The sequence below is a fragment of the Platalea leucorodia genome (genome assembly GCF_965183815.1).
Source record: "Platalea leucorodia genome assembly, chromosome: 8".
Taxonomy (NCBI): domain Eukaryota; kingdom Metazoa; phylum Chordata; class Aves; order Pelecaniformes; family Threskiornithidae; genus Platalea; species Platalea leucorodia.
The window spans coordinates 29952910-29976254 of NC_138830.1; the positions used below are offsets into that span (position 1 = coordinate 29952910).

General features: G+C 54.4%; 1 protein-coding gene across 1 annotated transcript; it reads right to left on the reverse strand.

Annotated features, from left to right (window-relative positions):
- Window positions 1-997: 997 nt before the first annotated feature.
- Window positions 998-10963, reverse strand: PTTG1IP (PTTG1 interacting protein). Its single transcript, XM_082319158.1, has 7 exons — window positions 10838-10963; window positions 7977-8029; window positions 6923-7031; window positions 3938-4043; window positions 3765-3830; window positions 3291-3337; window positions 998-1719 (listed from the first exon to the last, which is right to left on the reverse strand). Exons 1-7 carry the CDS (start codon window positions 10920-10922, stop codon window positions 1676-1678), a joined length of 510 nt encoding a protein of 169 aa, XP_082175284.1. The 5' UTR covers window positions 10923-10963; the 3' UTR covers window positions 998-1675.
- Between the last annotated feature and the right edge of the window lie 12382 nt (window positions 10964-23345).

Here is a 23345-nt window from a genome sequence, read left to right on the forward strand (position 1 = left end):
CCCCACTGTTTCAGCCCTCCTCTCAGCACTGCAGCCTAGATCACGCTAACAGGAGCCCAGGTTACAGACCAGGTGCTTACTGAGCATTGGCAGAGTCATTCACTTTGTTCCTACCACCTGAAGCAGAGTATCCTCTGGCAGCAGCCAGACACAGCCTAGATTAGAAGTCACCTGCAAGTCTTGCATCTCTGACCATCCTGTCAAAAGCCAGCCAGATTCTGGCAGCCAGTGCGCACCTCAGGCGCAGCAGCAACAAGGTTTCACAGCTGGTTTAGCTTCAGAAGTTCAGCTCAAGCAGTTTGTGTCCGAGGGCCATAAGCCTGGCAATGCAAATGGAGCATTTTATGCAAGCCCACAGAAATGCTACCATCTGCAGCCTGGAGCAAGTCACCCCACCTGGCAGGAGGCAATAGTCAGCTTCTCTTAGCCAAAACTATCAAGGTAGATGTATTGCTTGCACGCAAGGCTCCTTCATACTGCAAAGCCAATTTTGGTCAAGTATAGGACCATATAAGAGCAGTCAGCTCCCATCCTCCTTTCCCCACCCCTGGATCCCTTACGTAGGTAGCACAGCACAGGGTTTAGTCTGTATGCAACGCTGGCAGGAGCCCCTCAGCCACCCCACTTAGACAAGGGCTCTCAGGGGTGCTAGAGGACACCAGCCAAGCTCTTGCAGAAAGACCTAGCTCCTTTCTTATAGAGCAGCGTTACTCCCATCACCCAGCTTTTCCTAACAACTGAACATCTCCATGGACAGACTCCTCCTTTCAAGCCCAGCAAGAGTTCAAGGTAGCCTTGCTTCTGCCTCCCTCAGCTATCCCATCAGGGCCTGACAAGCCAGGGCCACATAACAGCGACAACTCCATCAGCCATTGCTGTCAACCTGTACCTGGCGTGGAAGCAGAATTAAACTCTTTCAGATTAGGATAGTAATCAAATCAGTTTAATATATAGTCAACACATTGTAAAGGCATCCGAATCCTACAGTATTGCTATCAGCCGTGGCCATCAAACCCAAGAGACCACCTTTCTAGAAAGGCACAGAGAGGTAGGAGAGTTGGGACATTTCCCCAGATTAGTTGCAAGTGAGAACATGCACATGGGACCTTCATCCTGGAGGCCCAAGATAACCAGAAACTTGTGCTTTTTGAAAGGAATGCTAACATGCTGGGACAAGTACAGGCACCTGTAGTAACAGCCAAGGCCTCCTGCTGACCAATAAGTCAAGAAACTCTTGCTGGCTTTTGCCTATACTAAAAGAAAAAAGATTTAAAAGAAAGGAGGTGGACAGAAGAGCCTGGCTCTGTGAGTGTGAAGGGTATTCGGTGAAGCAGGAGTAAGAAAGATGCATAAGGTTGCTTTTGCCCTTGGCCAGGGACAAGGACTGTTATTTGACTTGCTTTGGATTCTGTTACCACCCCAGGTGTGAGTGAGAAGAAACCTGTTCTCCGGTATTGCCACCATGTTTTCCTGCACCAGCAGAGCAAGAGCAACGCTCTGGAGCAAACCGAGCATCTGGAGTAGGGACAACGGTGTTGCCAAGCATTTGGCTCATCTTCTGTGGCAGCTGAAGTGGGAAGTGGCACCGCAGTGGTCTCCTTTTGGTGGGGGAAGCATGGAGTCCTGTGGCTCTGTGGGAAGGCACCGTTCACTGGGGTGGGCAGGTCCAGAGGTGCTAATTCTCAAATTTTGCATAAGGGTTCTCTTCCTTGAACAGGCCTAGAAGAGAAGACAGATTCATTCAGACAGCAGCAGCCACGCCAGTCACAGCCAGCAAGAAATCTAGTTCTTGGTTACAACTCTGTCATTCGTGTTTCATCCAGCCTCCTGTCCTGCAGTCCTTCCAAAAGACCTGCTCTTACTCGAGCCATGCATGCCGTCAGCCCTATTTCACTCTCGTCCTCTGCACAGGAGGAGAGATCCATTAAGAAGTTCGACATGATGGCAAACTCCTCTCCCAGACACTCCATAAAAAGTCCCAGTACAGCAGCATGACTGATCTTCCAGAGCACCCCTTCTGCATGCTCCTTCTCTTGGGCTGGACTCAGAAGCAGAGCGCCCCGAATTCAATTCAAGCCATTCTTAGACCTGCTCCCTGCTCCTACATCCACAGACTGAGAGACAGCAGAGCAAGGATACAGGGCTGACTTCTGAGCCAATGACAAGCCCCCGTGCCACTCTGTTGACTGCCTTCCCAGCCCCAGCCCAACACTTCTGGGGAGGAACAGCCAGAAAGGACAAGATTGCAAACTCTGTGGTCAGGCTGCAGCAAGGCAGACCCCTGGCTTGGCAAGATAGTCCTGGAGCACGGCTCTTCCACTTCCACAGGGTGCCTCCCCCACCAAGTGTTACTTCTGGCACAGCTTTGCCTACTTTTCCTCCCCAGAGGAGCCAGCTCAGCCAGAGACCCCCAGATCTCCTGCCCAACTTGGAACTGCAGCAGGCAGCAGCTGCTGGCAGAGGAAAGGTCTCCAGCTTTCCCTACAGCCCGGCCCCCCACCCCCCCCAGAGCCAGAGACCACTATGCTTGGTGTGCATGAGCCCAACTGCTCCCTGCTCTGCAGCCTCCCTCGGAGAGTCCCCAGCAGCCCTGACAGCCAGGCAGGAGAGACCCCTCCACCAGCTCTGAGCAACTGGCTGCTCCCCGCTTCTTTCCAAGCTGCTGTCCCCTTCAGGCAGGTCCCCACCTGCCCTGGGGCCATGGGACTCACCTGGAGGACAGTCCAGCCCCAGGAGGGAGGCTGTGCACTCCCAGAACCCAGGGGACTGAGCTACCTCTTCAGGAACCACTGCAAGCACAGAGGACCGGCTCCATGGTTGAGCTGGTGCCTGCTCTGTGCTCCTGCAGCTGTGGGCATCCGGGCTCCCACCTGGCCCCCGACCTTGGGCTGTTGGCTACTTGGTGACCGCAGGGCTGCCAGAGGGCCATGCCTGAAGGGCAGCACCATTACAACTGGTGCTGTGTCTACCAGCTTCTGCTTCTCCCCTCCAGTCAAGCTCCAGCAGCTTCTCACATGTGGTGAGTTCAGAGGACAAAGGTCCCAGGGAGTGTTAAACACTACCTCTTCCCTGCCCAAGAGGAGCAGCACTTGTGTGGGGTCACACGACATGACCAGAGTCTCTACTCTTGCTCCCAGAGGGCAAGAGAGCAATTCACTGAGACAGGGGAAGCAGAGACTGTTTTCCCTGCTGGCCAGGTCTCCTCTGCAGCTGTAACCATAGCAAGGAACACAGTTACTGAGGCTGCTCGATCTAAAGATTAGTTTGAATCACTTGCGTCAGCACTGTACCATATTTTCTTCGGATTTCATCATGCCGTGATTTCATCTCTGCTCTCCTGCAAGAAGCAAACAGAAAAACCACAGATCAGTGACTGGCGATACAAAACCAAACAAGAGCAGCTCCAGCTCCTTGCTTCTTCCCAACCCAGGGAACTCCAGGCTGCCAGCTTTGCTCAGCCCCTGCTGCCCACCTCCCCACCTCCTAGAGGCACTGGGGACCACCAGAGCCCACACACATCAGCAGCCCTTGGGGAGTCAGGCACACAACACCATTGTGATGCTACATCCACGAGTCACCCCAGAAAGACATTGCTCATGAGGTTTATGTTCATTCTGAGCTTGAAGCAGCCACCGGCTGCACGTGTCAAGCCCCACGTGCTTCCTGGCATCATGTTTGACTGTACAGACAGGAGCCAAATTGTTCTGCAGCCTTAGGCAGTGTGGCTCACTGACACAGGAGCAGTGGCTGCGGGGCAACCTCACCTCTCCTCCTGTCGCACCCGCCTCTTCTCCTGCTCCCTGGCCGCTCTCTCGTCATCCTTGTCTGGCCTAACAGACAGAAGAGCCTGTTAGTGGCACTCAGCACTCATTTCTGCAACAGCAAGTGGTTGCATCTGAGCTACTCCGAGAAAACAAGGAACCCTTCCAATACTTGCTTTTTGCTCTTTTTCTTACAACAGCAGCAGCAGCAGCAGACCCCCACCATGATAAGGATCGTTCCTCCCACCACAGACATCGCAATGATGAGGGCTTCAAAGTTCACTAAAGGATTTGACAAAACACATTTAGCACACAAATACATGGCTGCCTGGAGTAACTACATTTCCAGCATACAGCTACTGTCACCAGCAGCTTCCATCACTGGGCTGGAGACATGCGTAACAGCCTGGGAAAGCAAGATGGACATTGTTATCTATAGGTATACCAAGTGTTGGCACCAGGACATACACACCAACAGAGTATATGTAGCTGCTAACTACAGCATTCAGGTACTGGCTATGAAGAAAGGCAAGAACAAATGCACTCAGGTCAAACTCCTCCTGCAGAAACAGAAGCAAAGCAGTCTTAATCACTAATCCAGGCGAACAGTAACCCATCAAAGGAAAAAAAAAATGGAGGCTTCAGTGCTGAGGAGCAACCTCCAACAGAGAGGCCACAGCTGGCACTGGAGTTACTGCCCACAGGACCCAGCCTCAGAAGCCATCTAAGATGAGATGACAGTGGACTGGAGGCACTTATGGGTGTCTGGAGTCCTTGGGCAAGACACAAAGTGGGACGAGATCCATTGGGATTTATCAGCTTGGGGCCAGCAGTGCTGCTGAAGCAGCTGAAGGCAGAGGGCTGCTTCATGCACCCCACCACCATGTCTCCCCGGGGCTTGGGGGATCTGCTCGCCCATGCACAGCGCAAAACCCATTGGGATGCGGTGGTGAAGCAGTGGCCTTGAGCCCTGGCCCCAGCGAGGCAGTCATCCTACTTTACTCCTGCAGTAATAACAGTAGAGACACCAGCCAAAACAGACATATCTAGACATCACCTGAAATCCTTTGCCCCAAAGAGAGGTTTCTTCCAAGTATGATTCAGACTCTTCAGAGACTTGGGCCTATGGAAATATTTGTTTAGGAGCCACTTCGCACACAGCAGCCAAGTTACAGAAATCCTAATGCACCTGAGCCTGCTCAGAGCACTTCTGATCCCCTCTTCTGCATGCAGCTCAGACCATGAGCCCAGTGGAAAGCCTGAGCACTGCATGTGGTGCATTTCAGGGCATTTCAGAAGATGCCTGCCTGTCCCCTCACCGCAGGGACTCAGCGGTAGCAGGCTTATTGGGGTGCTCCAGGCTGAGCTGGCTCCACCACTGAAGTTGCTTTCAAAGCCTCCAGCTCCTGCTCCCAGTGGAGAGCTTCATCGCTGCCAACAACTGTGCCATCAGACTCTCAAATCATACTGTGTCCCTACCCAGGCTACCGTGGCAAGCACCATGCAAGGAATGTGGTTCCAGATACCAACCACAGACAGCTGCCATGGCCTAGCAGGTCACCAGTGAGACCAAGAGTCAGCAGACCACCAGCTTGCAGACACTTGTGTTGGTCCCCACAGGTGGGCTTGCGCAGCCTCTCCAGCACTCACCCAGCAGCAGGGAGGTCTGCAGGTCCGTGTTCCCAGTAAGGCTTTGAGAAAGATGGTATTTGAGACCTGACTGTCCACGGCACTGTCTTGCCTCAGAGCAATGTGAAGCTTTTGCTGGCTGCGAGTCACATGCGACCCACGGGGTCATGTAGGGGACAGCCCAAAAGCCAAGGATAGGAAGTCAGCCCAGTGGGGGTGAGACAAACCCAAACAGGCTCTTCAGCTCAAAAGGGAGTTTCTCCACCAGCATGTCTGTATTGGTGCTTCTGAAACCTTGGCTTTCAGGGTGAGCCTTGGGTTCAGATCACCCCTTCCCGCAGAGAGAGGTCTGTGGCAGAGCACCAGGCACTCCTCCACCTGATGATAAAGGCTTAAGTCACACACACCAAAAATGCAGACTCATTTAAGAGCTAATCTCCCACAGGACTAATCTCCTCTAAAGCGAGTTTTACAAGCTAAGGAATGTGTTCTTCTATAATGAAGCCTTTTGTGAAGCTACTCACATACAAACTAGTATTTCAAGGTCTTACACAAGTTTCGGAAAAGCATACTGTAGTGCTCACAAAGAGGAGATTCTTCCTCCACAAGGAATGGGAGCAGTTGTAACTCTCTTGTGGGTAGAGAGCCAAGCCTCAAGCACAATAGATGTCAGGCAACCACAATTCAACTCCAACTTCCCCATCAAGGGCACAAGTGAGAGAAATCAAGCCCCAGCTTGCTTCCTAGCTGCCCAAGCCCCCCAGAGTTGGGTCCTGTCTAAGCATGAGCATGCACCAAGCTTGGTGTAAACAAGACACTAATTTCTCCAGAAACCCACCAGGAAACAGAACACCAAGGAGGAAAGGCAGCCAACAGTCAAGTGTCAGCCAGAAAAAGCTCGGGGAGGCGACCTGGCTGCAGGGCTCATTTTGGAAGAGGGTATTTTCTCAGGTGGGTAAGAGCTGAGCAGGACTGTGGCACACTCAGCACTAGAAGCCCATGCAGGCCTCCAGAGAAGTCACCTCATCTCTGGTTCCAAGAGCGCCCCTGAATTTTAAGAGCCTGCCTGGGACAGCAGCCACACCACTAAAGATGAAGAGCCAGAAGCCATGCAAGGAACGACACACGGGGTGCAGAGGAAAGAGCTGCTGAAGAGTCAGACACTGGTGTGCACACTTGAGCACCGGGAAGGTTTGCATGGACAGCTGCCCACAGAGCACCTTCCACTCTTGTTCCTAGGTGCTGGCCACATGTGGAAGCCTCCATCACACCAAAGCATGAGGAATGTATTTAGAATAGCTAAAGCCCTGTGGGTCCTTCTTGCCAGAAGGCAGGGACTGCGTACACTCCGCTTTCTCATCCATGCTTCAGGAAGTTTGGAGAACCCTGATTGACTTCAGCATGTCATTGCTACACCAGCAGTGAGAAAGGGAGGCAAGGGAAACCTCCCATTACCACTAGCGCAAGCGGCAGTCAGTGCCATTTAGCAGCAAGTGCTAAATGCAGTCATCACTTGAGTGGGATCCACTTACCCCAGCAGACTCCCCAGCGTGCAGAGCGGAGCTCACAGAGGTCGGCTGGGGGGAGGACTCTTCGGACAGGGTACTCCACGCACCTCCCACTGCTGGCACACCACAGACACTGGGACACAGGAACCAAGCAGTGCAGTGTTACTGATGCACGGCAGCACTGCCAGTTAGCCGCAGCAACAGGGCCACCAACACCTGCTCCCGAGGACCAGGTACCACCCAGCAGCAACGGGATGCTCAGGAGTAACAGTTGTGTTTGGTCAGCACAGGCTGTATCAGGCTTGCCTGCACAAGGAGAGGCAGGCGAGGGGAGTGCAGGTTTCTAGAGCAAGTAAAGATGCTGAGAATCCTTCTCCTGGCTTGGATGATAGCAGTGATCACCAAATCCTTCCTGTTTATTCTGTGCAGCATTTTTGGGACAAGAAGAAAGCCTTTGAGACAAGCCACTCGACACAGAGCTGATAAGCAGGAGAGGTTTGTGTGTGCCCTCACTAGTCTTTCCCAGCCAGACTACCTGCAGCAGCTTTGCACCCTCCTCTCTTGGTGGCTCCAACCCCCAACGCCAGCATTCGGCTGGGTCTGGTCAAACTGGTTCTGGCTAAGTCAGCTGTGAGATCTGACTCAAGTTTGAGTTTGCTGATGTCAGAGATAAGGCAGTGGAGGTTAGCAGGACCCAGGTACGCATCCTGCATCCACACAGTGCCACAGCACCCACAGACTGGTGGAGGGAGAACTTGACCAGCCAGTCCAGCCCTCTCAGCTCCTTCACAGTGTGCGTCCCTCTGACAGCGTCTCCCATCTGTGAGGAGGAGCTCCATTACTTGACTGAAAAAGCATACAACAAAACCCAAGCAGTTTCTAGCAACCTCTTCCCAGAGCACTGAGGGGTGTTTGCCCTCTCACCATCATGGCTGGGTGGCATTTGCAGCATGTTCAGGACAAGAGCAGGGGAGCAGCCCCACTTCCAGGAGCTAAACTGCTCCGTAACAGCCCTGCAAAGCCCACGCTACGTTTTCAGGCATCGCGAGAGGTTGGGAGTTCTACTGCTGCTACTTACAGTGACATTTTTCAGACACTCCTCACAGCTCCTGTTCGTATACTGGTGACAATCTACAGGAAGGAAAAAAGACACCTCAAGTACTTTGAAGAGCTTCTCAGTGGTTTAAAACTCCATGCTCCTCAGAGCCTGCTCCTGCCTGCTGATTTGCCCACTCCAGGAGGTGGTCACTCCCATTGGACCAGGGGCAATGCAGCTTAATGCTGCTGCAAGAGCTGCCAGCTTCAAAACACACTCACTGTTACAGTGGGAGGCCCAAATACAAATGGAAGTCATCTGCCTTGCCCTTGCTGACCCAAAGCCCCGAGCTGTGCGTTCCTCTCCCTGGGTCTTATTTACCTAAAAGCCTGAGCATCTGCTGTGGCCAGCAGGCAGCCAGACCACTGGGGGACACAGCTGGGGTTGGTCCGGAGGGACCCGGCAAGGACAAGCATTGGGCAGGCAGTGCAGTGCAGTCCCATATCACTGGATGACGGAGCAGCTCAAGCAAACAAGCTCCAGGCAAGGAAGATACTACCAGGAAAAACAGCAGCAGAGGAGCACAAGGAAGGACATGCAGCTATGGTCCCCACAGCAGCCTGTACCCTCCCGCTGCACATGAGGACCATACCCTGCCCCAGCCAATTCATCCAAACTCTCTTTCAGCAGGAAACGCTCCAGGTGACGGGTGCAGCACCACAGCTGAAATCTGCACCCATGTTCAGAACCTGTTTCCACCCCCACTTGTCAGAGGAAGACCCCTGCTCTATAGACACAGGCGGCTCTCAGCACCAGTGCCACCATGGATGATGGCATCCCCAGGGGATGCAGGTCAGCCGGGCAGGGGGAACGGATCAGGTCTGAACACAGGACAAGACGGCCCAGTCCAGCGGCTTTCCTGGGCTTGCCTGCAGCTCCCAGCAGCACTAGCTCTTTGGGAAAGTCTTCCTACAGGATACTCGCCTGCCATTTCACTGGTATGGTCCCCCAGATCCTCAGGAAGGGTGGTTTGCCAGCCCTTGAGGATCAGCCATTTAAACCTCACCCATGCCTAAAGAGTCTAAGCCTCAGCCTGTTTGATTGTGGTTTAAAAAAAAAAAAAAACTACAAACCAATTTGCCTGACTACTCAGTAATTGGTGGAAGAAGGATCACTGCTTCACAGCACTTTAATCAGGAAAAAAATCAGTCCCAGAGGTGCTTGTTTTCCACACTCACAAGCAGCAAAGCTGTATTTTCTCTCTCCAGCTGGCAGAAACCTTCAGCTGTGACCTACTGTCAACAGTCACATGCTCTGTGCAGCCCTCCAAACAACTGGGCAATTTATTAACATAGCTCAGATAAGGGTGTTTACATGCCGTCTGGAGAGGCCGAGATTGCAGATTTTAAACACTCTAGGAAGCTGCGTCTTCCCTGTTTCTCCAACCGAGGCCAGAAAAGCATCACAGCGCCTGTGCTGCCCCTGAGACTGCTTACAAGGAGTCATGAAACAGCCCTCTTGCACCGCAGGTGGCCATCGGCAGGCAAAAGGAAAGCCTGCGGTTTTAACCGGGCTTCCTACTGATGGTCTGCTTTTGCCCAGGGTGTCCCCTCTCCTGGCACTCTCAGCTGGGGTTCATCCTCTGAGCCGTTAAGTCAAAGCCACCCTTGTACAGCTGTATGGGAACGGGCTGTTTCCAGGACCTTGCAGCCCTTCAGGATCTGGGTTTTGTCCAAATGCCCAGTCTCAGGGGACCAGCTCACTTGCACAGGACGGCATGGGAAGCACCACAGTCCTTGGGGTCAGAGGTGGGAGAGCAGCTCTTGCTGTGCTAGAAGCCTCCTGGATAATGCTTTTGCCACTTGGCTACAAGAGAAGTGAATGGCTTGGGGCGGAAGGAAGACTGCAAAACACATGCTGGTCCTCACTCTCCTCCCAGCCAGAGCCACCATGCAGCTGTCAGAGGGCTGGTCATCACATGGAGAACAGTTCCTCGCTCAGAAGAGTGGGCAGACTTTTTGGGACACCCCTGAAGGGGGCTGTCCCCACCCTTTGCCAGAGCTTTTCCTCTACCTGGCACGGCATCCACGGGGCTATGCCATATCCTCACCCACCAAGGAGAAGCAGTCGGCCACCCACTGCTCCTCACCCTCACCTGGATCTGATGGCACCCATCTTCTTCCTGGTCTAAAGCTCTCAGCCTGAGGCTCCCCCAGCCAGTCTCCCCTGTCCTGAAGGAGAATCTCCTCCGAAGGACCACTGGTGGGGGCCTGGCTGCCCAGCGAGTCCCCCCTGCCCAGGACAGGTACCCAACTCCCACCTGAGACCTGGCTGAGCCGTTAGCGTCACTAAACACACAGTTACATTGTAGTGGCAGCTGGAAAAGAGGCAAGGAAAGCCTCTCTTTCAGCACCCCATCTTCCAGACCTCAGAGGGACACATTGGCACCCTGTGCTGCGCAGGATCGCACCCCGCAGAGCTCCCAGCAAGGATGGGACCTCCCCTCCCAGCTCCTGCTGCCTGTCCCCATCCTGAGTGGCCACAGGACCCTAGCCAGCAGCCACCCTGTGCCCAGTGCACGCCTGGAGCGCAGTCCATGGGGCAACACGCACCAGATGTCCCGCAAAAATGGGGTCCAAAGTAACTGCAAAGCCATGATTTTTGGGTGCTCTGCGAGGAGCCCTTGCTGCCAGGCCTCTATCCCCATCCCCTGCGGCGCGGGGGGAAGCAACCAGCGGGGCCGGGACCGCCGGGCTCAGCCGATCTCAGGGCTCAGAGTCCCCGATCCCCACGGGCAGGGAGCGCCGGGGGGTGTCACAGTGCCGGGACGGGCACCCACCCCGCTGGGACCGGCGGAGCCGGGCCAGGACTCCGCCAGCGCCGAGCCCCGGGGCCGCGCTTACCTCCCGCCACGACCTGCGCGGCGGCGGCGGGCAGCAGGGCCAGGGCCAGGGCCAGGGCGGCGCAGAGCCGGAGCGGCGGGGCCATGGCGGAGCCGAGCGGGGCGGCCGGAGCCGGGCGGGGCGGGCGCCGCCGGTTCTCTAGGGCCCAGCGCGGGGGCGGGCCGGGGGTGGCCCCGGCCCTGACGGGGCCCGGGGGAGGGACTGCACGGAGCCGGCGGCGACCGAGGAAAAAGGAAGACCCGTGGGGCCGGAGGCGGGCCGGTGCGGCGGCCGGAGGAGCTGCTTCGGCGGTTACCCCTCCCCGCAAAGCGGGCGGAGAGACCCGCGGGGCCGCCGGAGCCCCCCGGGCGGACCGCCCCCCGCGCAGCCCCGGGCCCGGCCGCGGGAGGGGGCCAGAGCCCCGCGGGAGGAGGAGCGGGCGGCGGAGGCAGCTGCCCCCTCGCAAAACCCGCAGGGCTCGGGCAGTGCCAGCCCGAAACGGAGCGCCTTCTGCTGTCCCAAAGGGTCCCCAGATCCCCTCCCCTAGCCGTTACACCGGTCTTTATAGCATGAAAGTGCGTTAACTTTGTTAATATATATATTAGTTCACATGATGCACTGCGATGTAATCCGGTAGTGGAATTTTACTGGAGACTCTGGTATTGTTCATGCTTAAGTAAAACAAACGAAAGGACAGCCCAGCCCTGCAAAGAAGGACTTTGCTTCTGGGAAGCTTAGAGCTGTCCATGAAGGATCATAGAACCATGGAATCATAGAATCGTTTAGGTTGGAAAAGACCTCTAAGATCGTCAAGTCCAAGTGTTAAGCCAGCACTGCCAAGTCCACCACTAAACCATGTCCCTAAGCACCACATGTACCCGTCTTTTAAATACCTCCAGGAATGGGGACTCAACCACTTCCCCAGGCAGCCTGTTCCAGTGCCTGACTACCCTTTCAGTGAGGAAATTTTTTCCTAATATCCAACCCTGGCGCAACTTGAGGCCATTTCCTTTTGTCCTATCGCTTGTTACTGGGGAGAAGAGACCGACCCCCACCTTGCTACAACCTCCTTTTGGGTAGTTGTAGAGAGCAATAAGGTCTCCCCTCAGCCTCCTCTTCTCCAGACTGAACAACCCCAGCTCCCTCAGCTGCTCCTCATAAGACTTGTGCTCTAGACCTTTCACCAACTTCCTCGATGTCCTTCTTGTAGTGAGGGGCCCAACACTGAACACAGTACTTGAGGTGTGGCCTCACCAGTGCCAAGTACAGGGGGACAATCACCTCCCCAGTCCTGCTGGCCACACTATTTCTGTTACAAGCCGGGATGCTATTGGCCTTCTTGGCCACCTGAGCACACTGCTGGCTCATATTCAGCCAGCTGTCAGCCAACACCCCCAGGTCCTTTTCTGCCAGGCAGCTCTCCAGCCACTCCTCCCCAAGCCTGTAGCGTTGCATGGGGTTGTTGTGACCCAAGTGCAGGACCCAGCACTTAGCCTTGTTGAACCTCATACAGTTGGCCTCAGCCCATCGATCCATCCTGTCCAGATCCCTCTGTAGAGCCTTCCTACCTTCAGGCAGATCAACACTCCCACCCAGCTTGGTGTCATCTGCAAACTTACTGAGGGTGCCCTCGATCCCCTCATCCAGATCATTGATAAAGATATCAAACAGAGCTGGCCCCAATACTGAGCCCTGGGGAACACCACTTGTGACTGGCACCAACTGGATTTAACACCATTCACCACAACTCTTTGGGCCCAGATAAAGGATACTCCGGGACAACCACGATAAGTCTGGCATCCCAGCCCCTCCAACATATCTTTGAAACCCTCCCAGCATAGTCTGGCATCACAGATCAGTAACTCAAGCAAGACTGACTCCAGGGATGCCTGGATCAATAGAGAAGCAGCAAGAATGCTGCAGAAATAAAGTGGCTTTGCAAAGTTTTACTGTGATTAGTAATTGGTAGTGTGGGTGTTAGTGATTAGTCAAGTCGTGTTGCACCTGACTGTTTGAAGGGTATAAGAAGCCCATGTAAAACCACATTCGGGTGCCCCAATTTGGCTGGGACACCTCATGCCCATGAATAAATGTTTACCCTTGTAATTCTATGCTTTGCATTGTAGCCTCTTGCCTCGGTCAGCACGGGCCGGGTGTGAATTTTCATGACACATGGGGTGCTGGGGTCTCCCTCCTGGGCAAAGCAAGAAGCCCGCTGGCCTCAAGCCCACGTGTTCAACGTTTGAGATGTGAGAAGCTGTATCGATATAAATGGGGATTTTCAGATGCTGTAGGTCAAGAATACAGCTGACTGCTTTCCTGCGCTGGAGCCAAAGAGCTCCGCACTGCTTGATTCAGGCCCAGTGATGCAGAGAGCCCAAAAGAAATGGGTTTCCAACCGTCGCTGTGAGGAGGGTTGCAATGCTGCCTGCATGGGGCTGCTCTGGGACCTGGTTTTACCCCAGATCCCTTGGGAACGGAGTATCACTACATGCACGTGGCCTTCTTGGCAGCAGCAGGGCAAAACCACTGTTCTATGAGTGGACCTGTCCCGGCTTGCAATCCTGTGCCCAGGCCCCCATGTGTACCGCAGGGTGCTGTATCCCCACTGGCCACTGCTTCCCTGCTCTGCAGCGATGGCTGAAGCCACCACCCCTTGAAGCTGGGTGGGCATCGGGCTCCAGCACAAAGGCACGCTCACGCCAGGCTGATTCAGAACAAGACCAAGCTTTTTCAGGCAGACACATGGCTGCAAATCCCCCAACACCATCAGTGCCCCTGAAACGCACCTTGCCCCTTGAGGTGCAGGCAGGAGCAGGCAGCCTGGCACAGGCAGTGGGATGGGGAGACACAAGCTACTGCTGCACTGGCACCGCAGCCAGGTGCACCCTTGGGATCCCATGGAGGGACCAAGCATGGCACAGCTGTTTCTCTGTGGGAAAGAGTTGTTTGTAGCTGACTGATTTTGGCTGTGGGATAGGCATGGGGCAGCATGAGGGAGCCCATGGGTGGGAGGCAGGAGGCAGCACTGGAGATGCGCTGCAGAGCTGAGCGTGGGTGCCGAGGGCAGAGCTCTGGCTTGGTGAATAACTCACTCCCCAGCATGGAGGCAGCTTGGGGACAAGGAATAGAAATGTATTTTGGATTGTCCTAAACTAAATTAAGAAGACGACTAATCTTTATCAGCAAAAGGGAGAACGAAACCTGAAAAAAGCAATCCTGTAGCTTGAGCAGGCAGCATTGCTGGCCGCCCCTGCCACCGCCAGCTTCATTGTGGAGCTCATCGTCTGTCTGCTCTGAAAGCTTCGCTCTGCCTGCCGTGTTCCTGGTGTCCTTGAGAGCCAGATGGGCTGGCCACTGGTGACAGAGATCCTGCAGGCTGGGAGAGTAAACGGCCGATAGCGTTAGGTCAGCCAAACTGTGGGATGTGGGGGCTGAGCCGTAGGAGATGCATGATGCAGAGGAGGGAACGGGCCTCTCTTGATTTTGCCACGGCAGGTGAGCGCTCTGACATGAGCAGCTTCCTCTTGCAGGTGGTTCAGATTTTGGCAGCTCCTCGGGAGAAACACGGGGCTCTTTGCATGTAGTGGGGACTCAGGGGCTGCCAAAAGACATGGGACCTGTGTGTTTGTTCCTCTAAAAGCAGCTGGTGCTTGAGGCTGGGCAGGCACTCTGGCATTAGCAGGCCCAGGGAAGTCTCCTCGAAGCCACCTCCTGGGCTGGAGGCAGCTCTTTCACACTTGTTGAGCAATGCCCTGACACCAGAGCCGCTGACGGCTGGCTTGGGAGGCCAGAGGAAGCATTCACTGAACCATTTCTGTTTGCAAAGTGCCTTGTTCGTTTGTCCTGGGTTCATTCATGAACCAACACTTGGGCTATGGAGCATCCTGGTGGCACAGGCAGGGACCCAGAGAGAGAACCCGCAGACAGGCATGCGGGCAGTGAGAGCGGGCAAGGTGCCAACAGGCAAGCCGGGGGAGACCGAAACGCTGCTCTAATCCTGCTGGCCTTTCCTCTCCCTCTCCTTATTTGTCTCTGAAGGGTATTTTCAAACCCTTCAAGATGGCCTCAAGTGGTTTCCAAGGCAACAGTGCTAAAGTCATCACTGCCATGGAAACCCTCTCTTTGGCATAATATAAATATTTCCCTTGAAGGAGGCTGGATGAGTGGGCGATGTGCTATTTTCTAGCACTCCCTGGCTGCAACAGGACAATCTCCAGGAGATAGTGTGGGGCCGGGGAGGATAAAATTAGCTCACCATGCCAGCCGGCGATGGAAAGGGGCAATTGCCAGCATTTCGGGGCAAAACCTGGGCTTGTTTGTGTCAGTGGGGCCCAAATGAAAAAGATTTACTTTGCAGGGAGAAAAAGAAAAAAAAAAAGGGGGGGGAAAAAAGGAAGGTCACAAACAGTCACTTTTTCTTGCCCTTCTTCAAAGTTTTCCCTTTAGTCTCAACCCCACGTCCCCTCTGGTCAGCACCAGCAGACAGGGATCCTGGAGCACCCTTGGTGCTGGGCCAAAGATGACTGAGCCTGAGCCAGCCTCTCCTGGGACCATGTGCATTGCTGAGGTGCTTAATTTTGCCTTTAATGACCTCTTTTCTGTCTCATCAACTCACCAACACCTTCACTTGAGCCTGGAGAGAGGTGCCTGCCTGCAGCCCGGAGCGTCAGCGGTGGAGCAGGACCTCCTGAAACACCCTCTGTGCTGCGGCGTCCCCCAAACCGGGGCTGCCTGCAGGGGCCATGGCTCTGCCGGGGGCCCCAGCCCATCGCAGCCCTCCAGCCCTCTGCCCGCCCAGGCTCCTCTGGCCACACCATGCTCAGCACTGGGGCACATCTCCAAAGAGGGGCTGCTGGCATGCCCGGTGCCCCACACAGGAGGGACATGGCTGTCCCTGCTGCCACCCCACCATGCCAGCTCCTGACAGCCACCGGCCAGGGGGGGATTTCCGAGCTGCTGTGGGAGATCCCGGTGCAGCAGAGCAGGTGTTTTCCTAAACAGAGATGGCTGCATTCATCATCAGGGCCAAGCAGGGCGGAGGTGCCAGCGGCATGACAGGAGCTGGGGATGAGACGTCTGCAGAGCCCATCTCTGCCCAGGCTGGCACGGAGGTGTAAACACCGCCTGTCCCCTGAGCAGATGGCTCCTCTCACATCCACACTCCAGGCAAATACCAAAGGGCTTTCCTAACAAATAAAAACCCCACGGAACGCAGGCACGTTCCCAGGCCTGGAGCAGTGCTTCTCACTTTCCTGGAAGAAGGGGAAGCTCTCGCCTCACTGGGCCACCCAGGCTATTTTTAAATCACTGTAGCAGCCAGAGGATGGGGAGACACGGTGTGGTGAAGTCCCCCTGTGCTCTCGCCTGCTGGTCGCTGCCTTTTGACAGCAGCTGGGGATGAACGTGGGGTCCCAGCAGGTGCAGCCCCTGCCAGCCAGCTGGGCTGGAGGACAGGGGCTCGCCCTGTGAACCCCCCAGCACCACCCCAGAAAGTCTCCCAGGGGGCAGAGAGCCACCCCAAGGCCTGTTTGCCCTTCCTGCCCCGGGAGGTGCTGCCAAGGTTGTCGGGAGGCCAGCAGGGTCAGACTCCAGCACCTGCTTTCCCTTTTCTCCCTTTGGGAAAAAAAATAGAACAAACCCAGAGCAAACAATTAAAATGTTCCAGCTGCTGGCTCAGAGCAGCAATCCCAGATAAAACCCCAAGGATCTGCCGGCTAAATATAGCCTGAGCCCCATAAATTAAACAAAAGCTTTTCACTGGGCTCTCAGAAAGCCGGTTCCAGCGGCAGTTTTATCTATGTAAGGTATAACTCTAGTGGTATTTGTTATTATTAGCTGTACCTCCCCCATGTCACTGACCTCCCCAACGCCGTTGTTTAGGAACACAAATTTTGCAGAGCCAGATTTCTCCCTCCCAACAGCTCCCCTGCTGAGGTGGGATCACACCCCGGGCAGTTTTCCTGCCTTTTTATAAGAATTTACAAACCTAATATTTTTTTCTTTTGGACAACTTCTGATTATTCGAAACTTGCCCATCATCTCAGACATCCTGTGTTTTCTAGGGCTGCCCTCACTTAAGGCCTGTCTCAGGCATCTGCTTAATTTTTATCCCTATCAGCTGTCCTAGGAGCTGTGAAACCTTAAATAAAATACTGCCTGCAGTGCAAAGGTGTTGGAAAGCTCTTGAGGATACTGTGCAAGCCAATGCACATGTAGGTGCTTGTCTCGCCTCCTTTTTCTCATCAAGGTTATGAACAATATCTTATGATATTATATATATTATATATTTATATTCTATTCTATTCTGTTCTATTGCCAATGACTTATGGCTTTCTGGGAGTTTTCTCCCCCAACCCTTTAAAGAAGTTTCAGCACCCTGCTGCCTGGAGTGCACGTGGTTGGCTCGTGAGCAGGAGCGATGCTGGTTGTGTTGCCGAGGATGAGTTCACTCTGCTTTCTCTCCAATGCTTCCTCCCAGCACGCTGTGCTTGGTGTGAGGAGTGCATCCAACACCTGCTTTCCCATCCCAGATATTTAGGCTTTGTTTCTTTTTCTATGGGGTTTTGCAAAAGCATTTCCCAGAGCTGCTCTATCCCAAAGCTGAGGGCTGGCTCGGCCAGCTTGCAGAGCTGCTGAAATCCCAGCCCCTTTCTCTGTCCTGGTGCTGGGCTTTGATTTTGTTTCTGCATTTGCCAGTGCGTCTATGGCTGAGTAATCCAGCCCACTTCTCAGAAAGGTGTGAGCAGGGCTGGCAGCCCAGAAAATCCAAATCACCTTTTCCAAGTGAAAGCACCATCTCCTCGCTGAGTTTTTCTCAGCCTCCCATCACTCCTGGCTCCCAGCAGCACGACTGGCTCTGCTGAAGCCATCCAGCAAAGTTCCTTCTTGCTGATCAGCATGCAAGCAAGCCTCCACAGGCACCAGCCTTTCTCCAGGGCCATCCACTTGTCTCATCCTCCGTGTTGTCATGGGTCCCCCCAGCTTTTTTGGTTCCCTGCAATGGTTTTTAGACAGATAGCCCTTTCCTGGGCAGGGCATGCGGAAGAAGAGGCCAGAGCTGCCTCCTCTGGTTCCTGCTCCTCCTCATCAGCTGGAGGCAGCCCGGGAGCTCTGCAACCACATCCCCTCCATCCCTTGGGAGCATCCCAGAGCGGGTGGGAGGAAGGGCGAGGTTTCCCCCTCCCACCATCTCCTTGGGTTTTTACCTCTGTTTCTAAACACACCTCTACCTGCCCTCTCGGCAGGGCACAAAAAAAAAAAAAAACAGGCTGTTTTAAGTGAACTCAACACCCCAAAAAAAAGAAGTCAACTCTGAGGCTGTCATGGCTATATTTAGTTGGAACTTTTCTGTCCAGGATTCAGACTCTATTTGGAAACCCTGTGCCTTGGCGTGCAGCCAAGCATCTCAGTTTTATACAGTAATCCCTCAGCATACGGCAAATGTTTCTCATCTCCCAGTGGCTGCGGCACTGGCCCCGGCAGCCCGGCAGCAGAGGGTTTTAAGCTGAAACCGAGACAAGCTGGCTGGCTGCGGTTGTGGATTCACATCTTAGATCCAGAAGGTCTTTTAATAGAAACATCTTCTTGACATAGCTTTAGAAAAACAAAACCCTGGGAGCATCAGACCTGCCCTTGGCCCCCAGTGCCTGGTAGGCATTTTCGGGGTGCAGACCTCAGGGCATCCCTACCAGCCGCTGGCCTGGGGTGATGCCTGGGAGCGGGGCGATGGGGAGGAAGACGTGGGGCACCCTGAACCATATGCCCAGGCCTCCCCGGTTGGTTCAGCTGTCAAGGTGGGAAAGAGCTTCTGGCTTATTTTGCCCCTCTTTCCACTGAAAATGTCATGAAAACTCCCATTTCACATGCCGGGAGTTCTGGGGTTGACACAACACAATGATTGCCTGGAGAATGGTGTAATTCCCAGTTATGTGACAGCATTTCAGTGCCACGAATTTTGTTCTGACAGTCTGTGGGTGTCTGAGTGATGCTCAGGGAAGCAGCATCCTCAGGTGCCCTGGTCCTCTCCTCTCCTCTCCTCTCCTCTCCTCTTCTCTCCACATATATTTTGGATGAAACAAGGCTTATGACAGCATCTCTCTTGGAAACACTGAAAGTAACCAAAAGTAAAACTGCAGGTTCCCAAGTGCCATGTGCATTTTCCTGCTCCGCGGCAGCTGTGAGATAGAGGGAAGCAGGAGCCAGCTGAGAAAAGGTGATCAAACGGCTATTTGTACAGCCCTTCCAAATATTTTAGACTTGTGACATGCATGATGATGTATAACAAAAATATCTGCTTCAAAACCTTCCAAGTTAAATCCCACATCCTTATTTTAATTCAAGAGTTCAAGGGATTTAAGGAAGTATATACTTAAAGCGATTCTTCTTACCACTCACGGTTAGTACCGCTCCAGCCAGCCCTCGGGGATAACGGGACAAGCTTTGGGGAGAGACCTACAACCCAGCACCACGACCCTGGGGAAGAGCAGCCACAGAGGGGACACGGTCTGGACCAACTGTGGGAATAACACCAAGGGCATCTGCAGGGGTGTGCAGGATCAACGCCTTTGAGGCGATTTGATTTGGGGACACCCCTGTCCCCACTGGTGGCCCTGTGAAGCCTGCCACAGAGAGACTTAGTGTCCCCTGCAGCCTGGCACTCCAGACTGCTCAGCCTGATAGGGTTTCTAATAAGGCTAATTTAATCCTGCTCACTTAAGAGAGTCCAAAGCACTCGAGGGACCCTTCAGGGCTCTGCAAGGCCCAAGAACTGAGGTTGGCCAAGCCCGCAGCCCCCAGCCAGGTGTGGGCAGGAGCAGAGGGGTGCCTTGGGGGTGCCAGGGTGCCTTGCAGGTGCTGGTGTCTCGCACCACCCCAGTCTCACTGCTCCTCGCCTTCCTCATGCCGTAAGCACTGCCGCAGCATGTCAGGGCTGGAGGTCCAGTGGGCACAGCCGGAAGCAGAAAAGATGGCAACCTATATTAATGAGCGCAAATGAAGATCCCCCAGCTCCTTCTGACCCCATGAAGCAGCAGCCATCTCCTCCATGCTTCCCCATCAGCTCCAAGGCCCCCGGAGCAGGGCTGTCCTGGCAAAGCTCGGCTCACACCAGCACACTGTGCTGGGACCACGGGCTCTGGTGCTGCAGCCCGAGGCACCCATCTGCCAGCCCCTTCCCCTGCCTCGGGATCGGCAGCATGCAGGGGTCCCCCACGGGCACCAGAGCATTCAGTTCCCCTCTCTGCCCCACACCATTTCCCTGGTTCTGGTGGGAGAAGCCGGGAATGGGGGGCAGAACCCATTCCTGCAATGCCCAAATGTCTGCCGGAACTGCGCCAAGCTTTACAGAGTAGTTTAAACACCCGTTAGCACGTTCCCTAAAGCCCTGTGATTCATCGACAGCCACTCAGTTCAGCTCTACCCTTTCATCGTCCCCGAATGTGGCATTTCCCTAAATCACATGGGCTTTTTCTGCTGCTATTACACACCTACAGGTCCAGCTGTTCCCGCCCAGACACTTTCTATACAGTGCCACCCTGCTTTAAAAGTGCCCGCTGCCTGCATGGTGCGTGTTGCCTTTAGGGGAGACGCAGGCTTGTCACAGTGGGTTCGATCCCCGCAGTGTTGCCGCAATCCCTCTTCCTGGAGGACAGGGGTTTCCACGCCATGGTTATCGCCCCATGCAGCCGCTTGTGTCCCTTGTGGTGCAGCGATGCAGGACGAGAAGGATGGAGATTCAGATAAAGGTCCGGTGGCTCTTCTGGGATGAAAGGCTGGTGGAAAACCTGGACAGCCCCGCCAGCCCTTTGATTAAGGATGCAGGATCCGCACACACACTCCCAGCGAGGTGGGGTGTCTGTGGGAACCAGCTACCCCACCAGAAGTGACCCACAGCCAGGTAGGTGTTTGCAGGCTGTGCAGGATCCACACATCCCAGAAGGTGGAATGAGTTGCCCAGGAGCTCTGCTGTGCAGCGAGGATTTTTTCTGTAATTCTGTTTTTTCTCAGTCTCAGACTGGGAAGTTTGAGCTCACAGTGCCAAATGCCACCCCGGCGTGTTTATTAATGCTAATTGTAAAACCTTGGCAAAAGCATTCACCATCAGGTCTGCAGAAATCCTGCCGGATCCAGTGCCTTCCAACCAGATGGGCCTTATTAAGAGATGTCACACTGCTAACAGTACCTGACAGCTCTTTGACTCCCTTCCCTGCTCTGCTCCACATGCTCTGAGCAAGGCAGCAGCCTGAGCTGAGAGCCAAGGGGAGGTAGGAGCCCGCTGTTCCCACGCCTGCCCCGAGAGCATGGAGCCAGGGCTCTGCCTCGGCATGGGCTCCTGCACCCCAGATTTGCTTCGTGCTCCTCACCTGCCTTCCTCCTCCCACCTGCCTTTTCCTACTGGAGGCACCTAGCTGCACCCAGGTGTGTGCAGTGAACTGTCACCCACAGCATCAGCCACCTGGGGTTGCAGATGATACATTGATACCTCTGTACAAGAGGGTTTTTCCATATATTTGGTTAAATGTGTGATTTTTCCACTATGCTAATAATTGAGTTAAAATAACTGCTGGGAGCACAGATATGGCAGGCTACAGCACAATTTTCTACATATTTTAATAACACAATATCACACCAACATTAGTGGGCACAGACAGGGCACTTCCTGCATGGCTGTGCTGAAGCATCCCTCATGTCTTTGCATTTACACTGCCAAGATGTAATTTTGAGGAGCAACATGGTTGGGACATGGATGGGAAGGTGCAATGTTGCACCCTGCATTTCAGGTGTGCGGCTGTCCCTGGGGCTCTCTGCTGACAGCTTCTGATGCCATGATGCTATGATGCTGTCCCTTTCCGAGCCATTGCATTGTCACTGTGGTCATCATCTTCTGCAGACTCAAGGTCACTCAAGGGGAAACAGGGCAAGGGCTGATGGGTGCTCTGACTTGGCCCATAGCACTGCTCTTGGTTGCCCAGCTCCTTCCCACCTGGGTTTCCCCAGCTTGTGCTGAACTCCCGGGCTCAGAGGGAGCCGGTGGCTCTCAGGCTCTGTGCCACCGGTTGCCGACTTGGCATAGGGTCCTCCTCCTGCCTTGGGGAGAACACTGCTTCATCCAAATCCCTGACTCACTTGCACCATATTTCCCCGACAGCAGGCTGGCTCCGCGCATGGGCTGGGCTTGGGCAAGAGCTGCGCAGCCTTGGAGAGCTGCTGTTGGCACTGCTGTGCATCTTCCCTCGGACTGCATCGCTGCAGCTCTCGCTTGCTGCCTGCCAATGCTTCCCCATGTGATACGCCAGCCCCAGAGATTCCAAAATCAGAAATATTTCACCCTCCAGAATCCTGCCTAAAAATCATGCTCTGGAGGAGAGCTGGGCAGTTTGGTCTCAAGGCGCTGGAGGCAGGGATGGAGTCAGCTGGCAGCCAGCAGCAGAGATGCTGTTGTTTCCCCCTGACATGCAGCACCCCCAGGCAGGAGGCTGGGAAAAGCCCGCTAGGGTGACACCAGAGTCTTTGGGAAAACACAGGTAATAAAAGTGGCCGAGTGGCTGATGCCCCGGGGCACCCTGCATCACCATGACCAGCGGCTGAAGGGGCCAGCTTGGCTGCACTGGAGTCTCCCAGCTCTGCGGCTGAGTCCCTCTCAGGGGACATCCCATCCCTGCCGCGTTTTCTAATTTCCAGCCTAGTCTGCCACTCTCCAGGCTCACCGCAACTTAATATAATGCTGGTGACCACCTGCGGGCAGGAGTGGGAGAGCTCGTCCTTGTCCCTGCCTATCCCTGGGGCACCACCGCTGAGCAGAATGAAAGCTGTAAAAGAAAAAATCAGCCTGGAAATTTCTCAAGTGTTTTTTTGGTTTTTTCCTCCCCTTTGAAATTTACCGTCTTTCTCCGGTCACTGAGAAATAACTGGCGAGGGTGAAGGGCAGGCGAATGGCTTTCCGAGCAGCCTGCTTGTCTTCGGAGCAAGAGCTGGGGCCGGGGGAGCCTGGGCTCATTTTAATTATATCTTGACTGTGGTGCTCATTACTCAGAGTCCTAACGGGCTCTGCGGTTCCCATTTGTAATCACACATTCAGTAAAATAATCAAGTTATAATTGCTAGGGATTCCTTCTCCCCTACGTAACAGAGCCCAGGCAGGGGAGGCGGCACTGCAACTGAGTTAGCAGCAAACCACGGCGTTGCCTTGGGTCAACGTTTCAAGAGTAAATTAACCAGAGTTAAAGCAAGAAGAGAGCTGATAAAAATCCCCCAAATCTGCCCAGATGATGAAAAGACACTTTTAACCTCTCCTTTGCTTGTCGCACTGATAAAAGCATCCTCTTCCCTTTGGGTGGCCCCAAAATAATGCTTGTACTGCTTCTGTGTCTCTGCCCACACCTCAGGGAGCAGCGGGGGCTGCCCGTCAGTGCCCAGCCCGGAGGGCGATGGCTTTGCATAGCAACCGTCTCCTTGGGAGCCTGGGTGCTTGAGTCCCACGGGTGCTGGGCAGAGCGGGCAGGGAAAGGGATTTCAGCCCCCAAAACCA

Coding starts and splice junctions, on each gene's coding strand:
- PTTG1IP (XM_082319158.1), bottom strand. CDS start 10,922: ATGGCCCCGCCGCTCCGGCTCTGCGCCGCCCTGGCCCTGGCCCTGGCC. Junction 7,032..7,976: donor AGTGTCTGAAAAATGTCACT/GTAAGTAGCAGC, acceptor CCTGTGTCCCAG/TGTCTGTGGTGTGCCAGCAG. Junction 3,338..3,764: donor CGGGTGCGACAGGAGGAGAG/GTGAGGTTGCCC, acceptor TGCTTCTTGCAG/GAGAGCAGAGATGAAATCAC.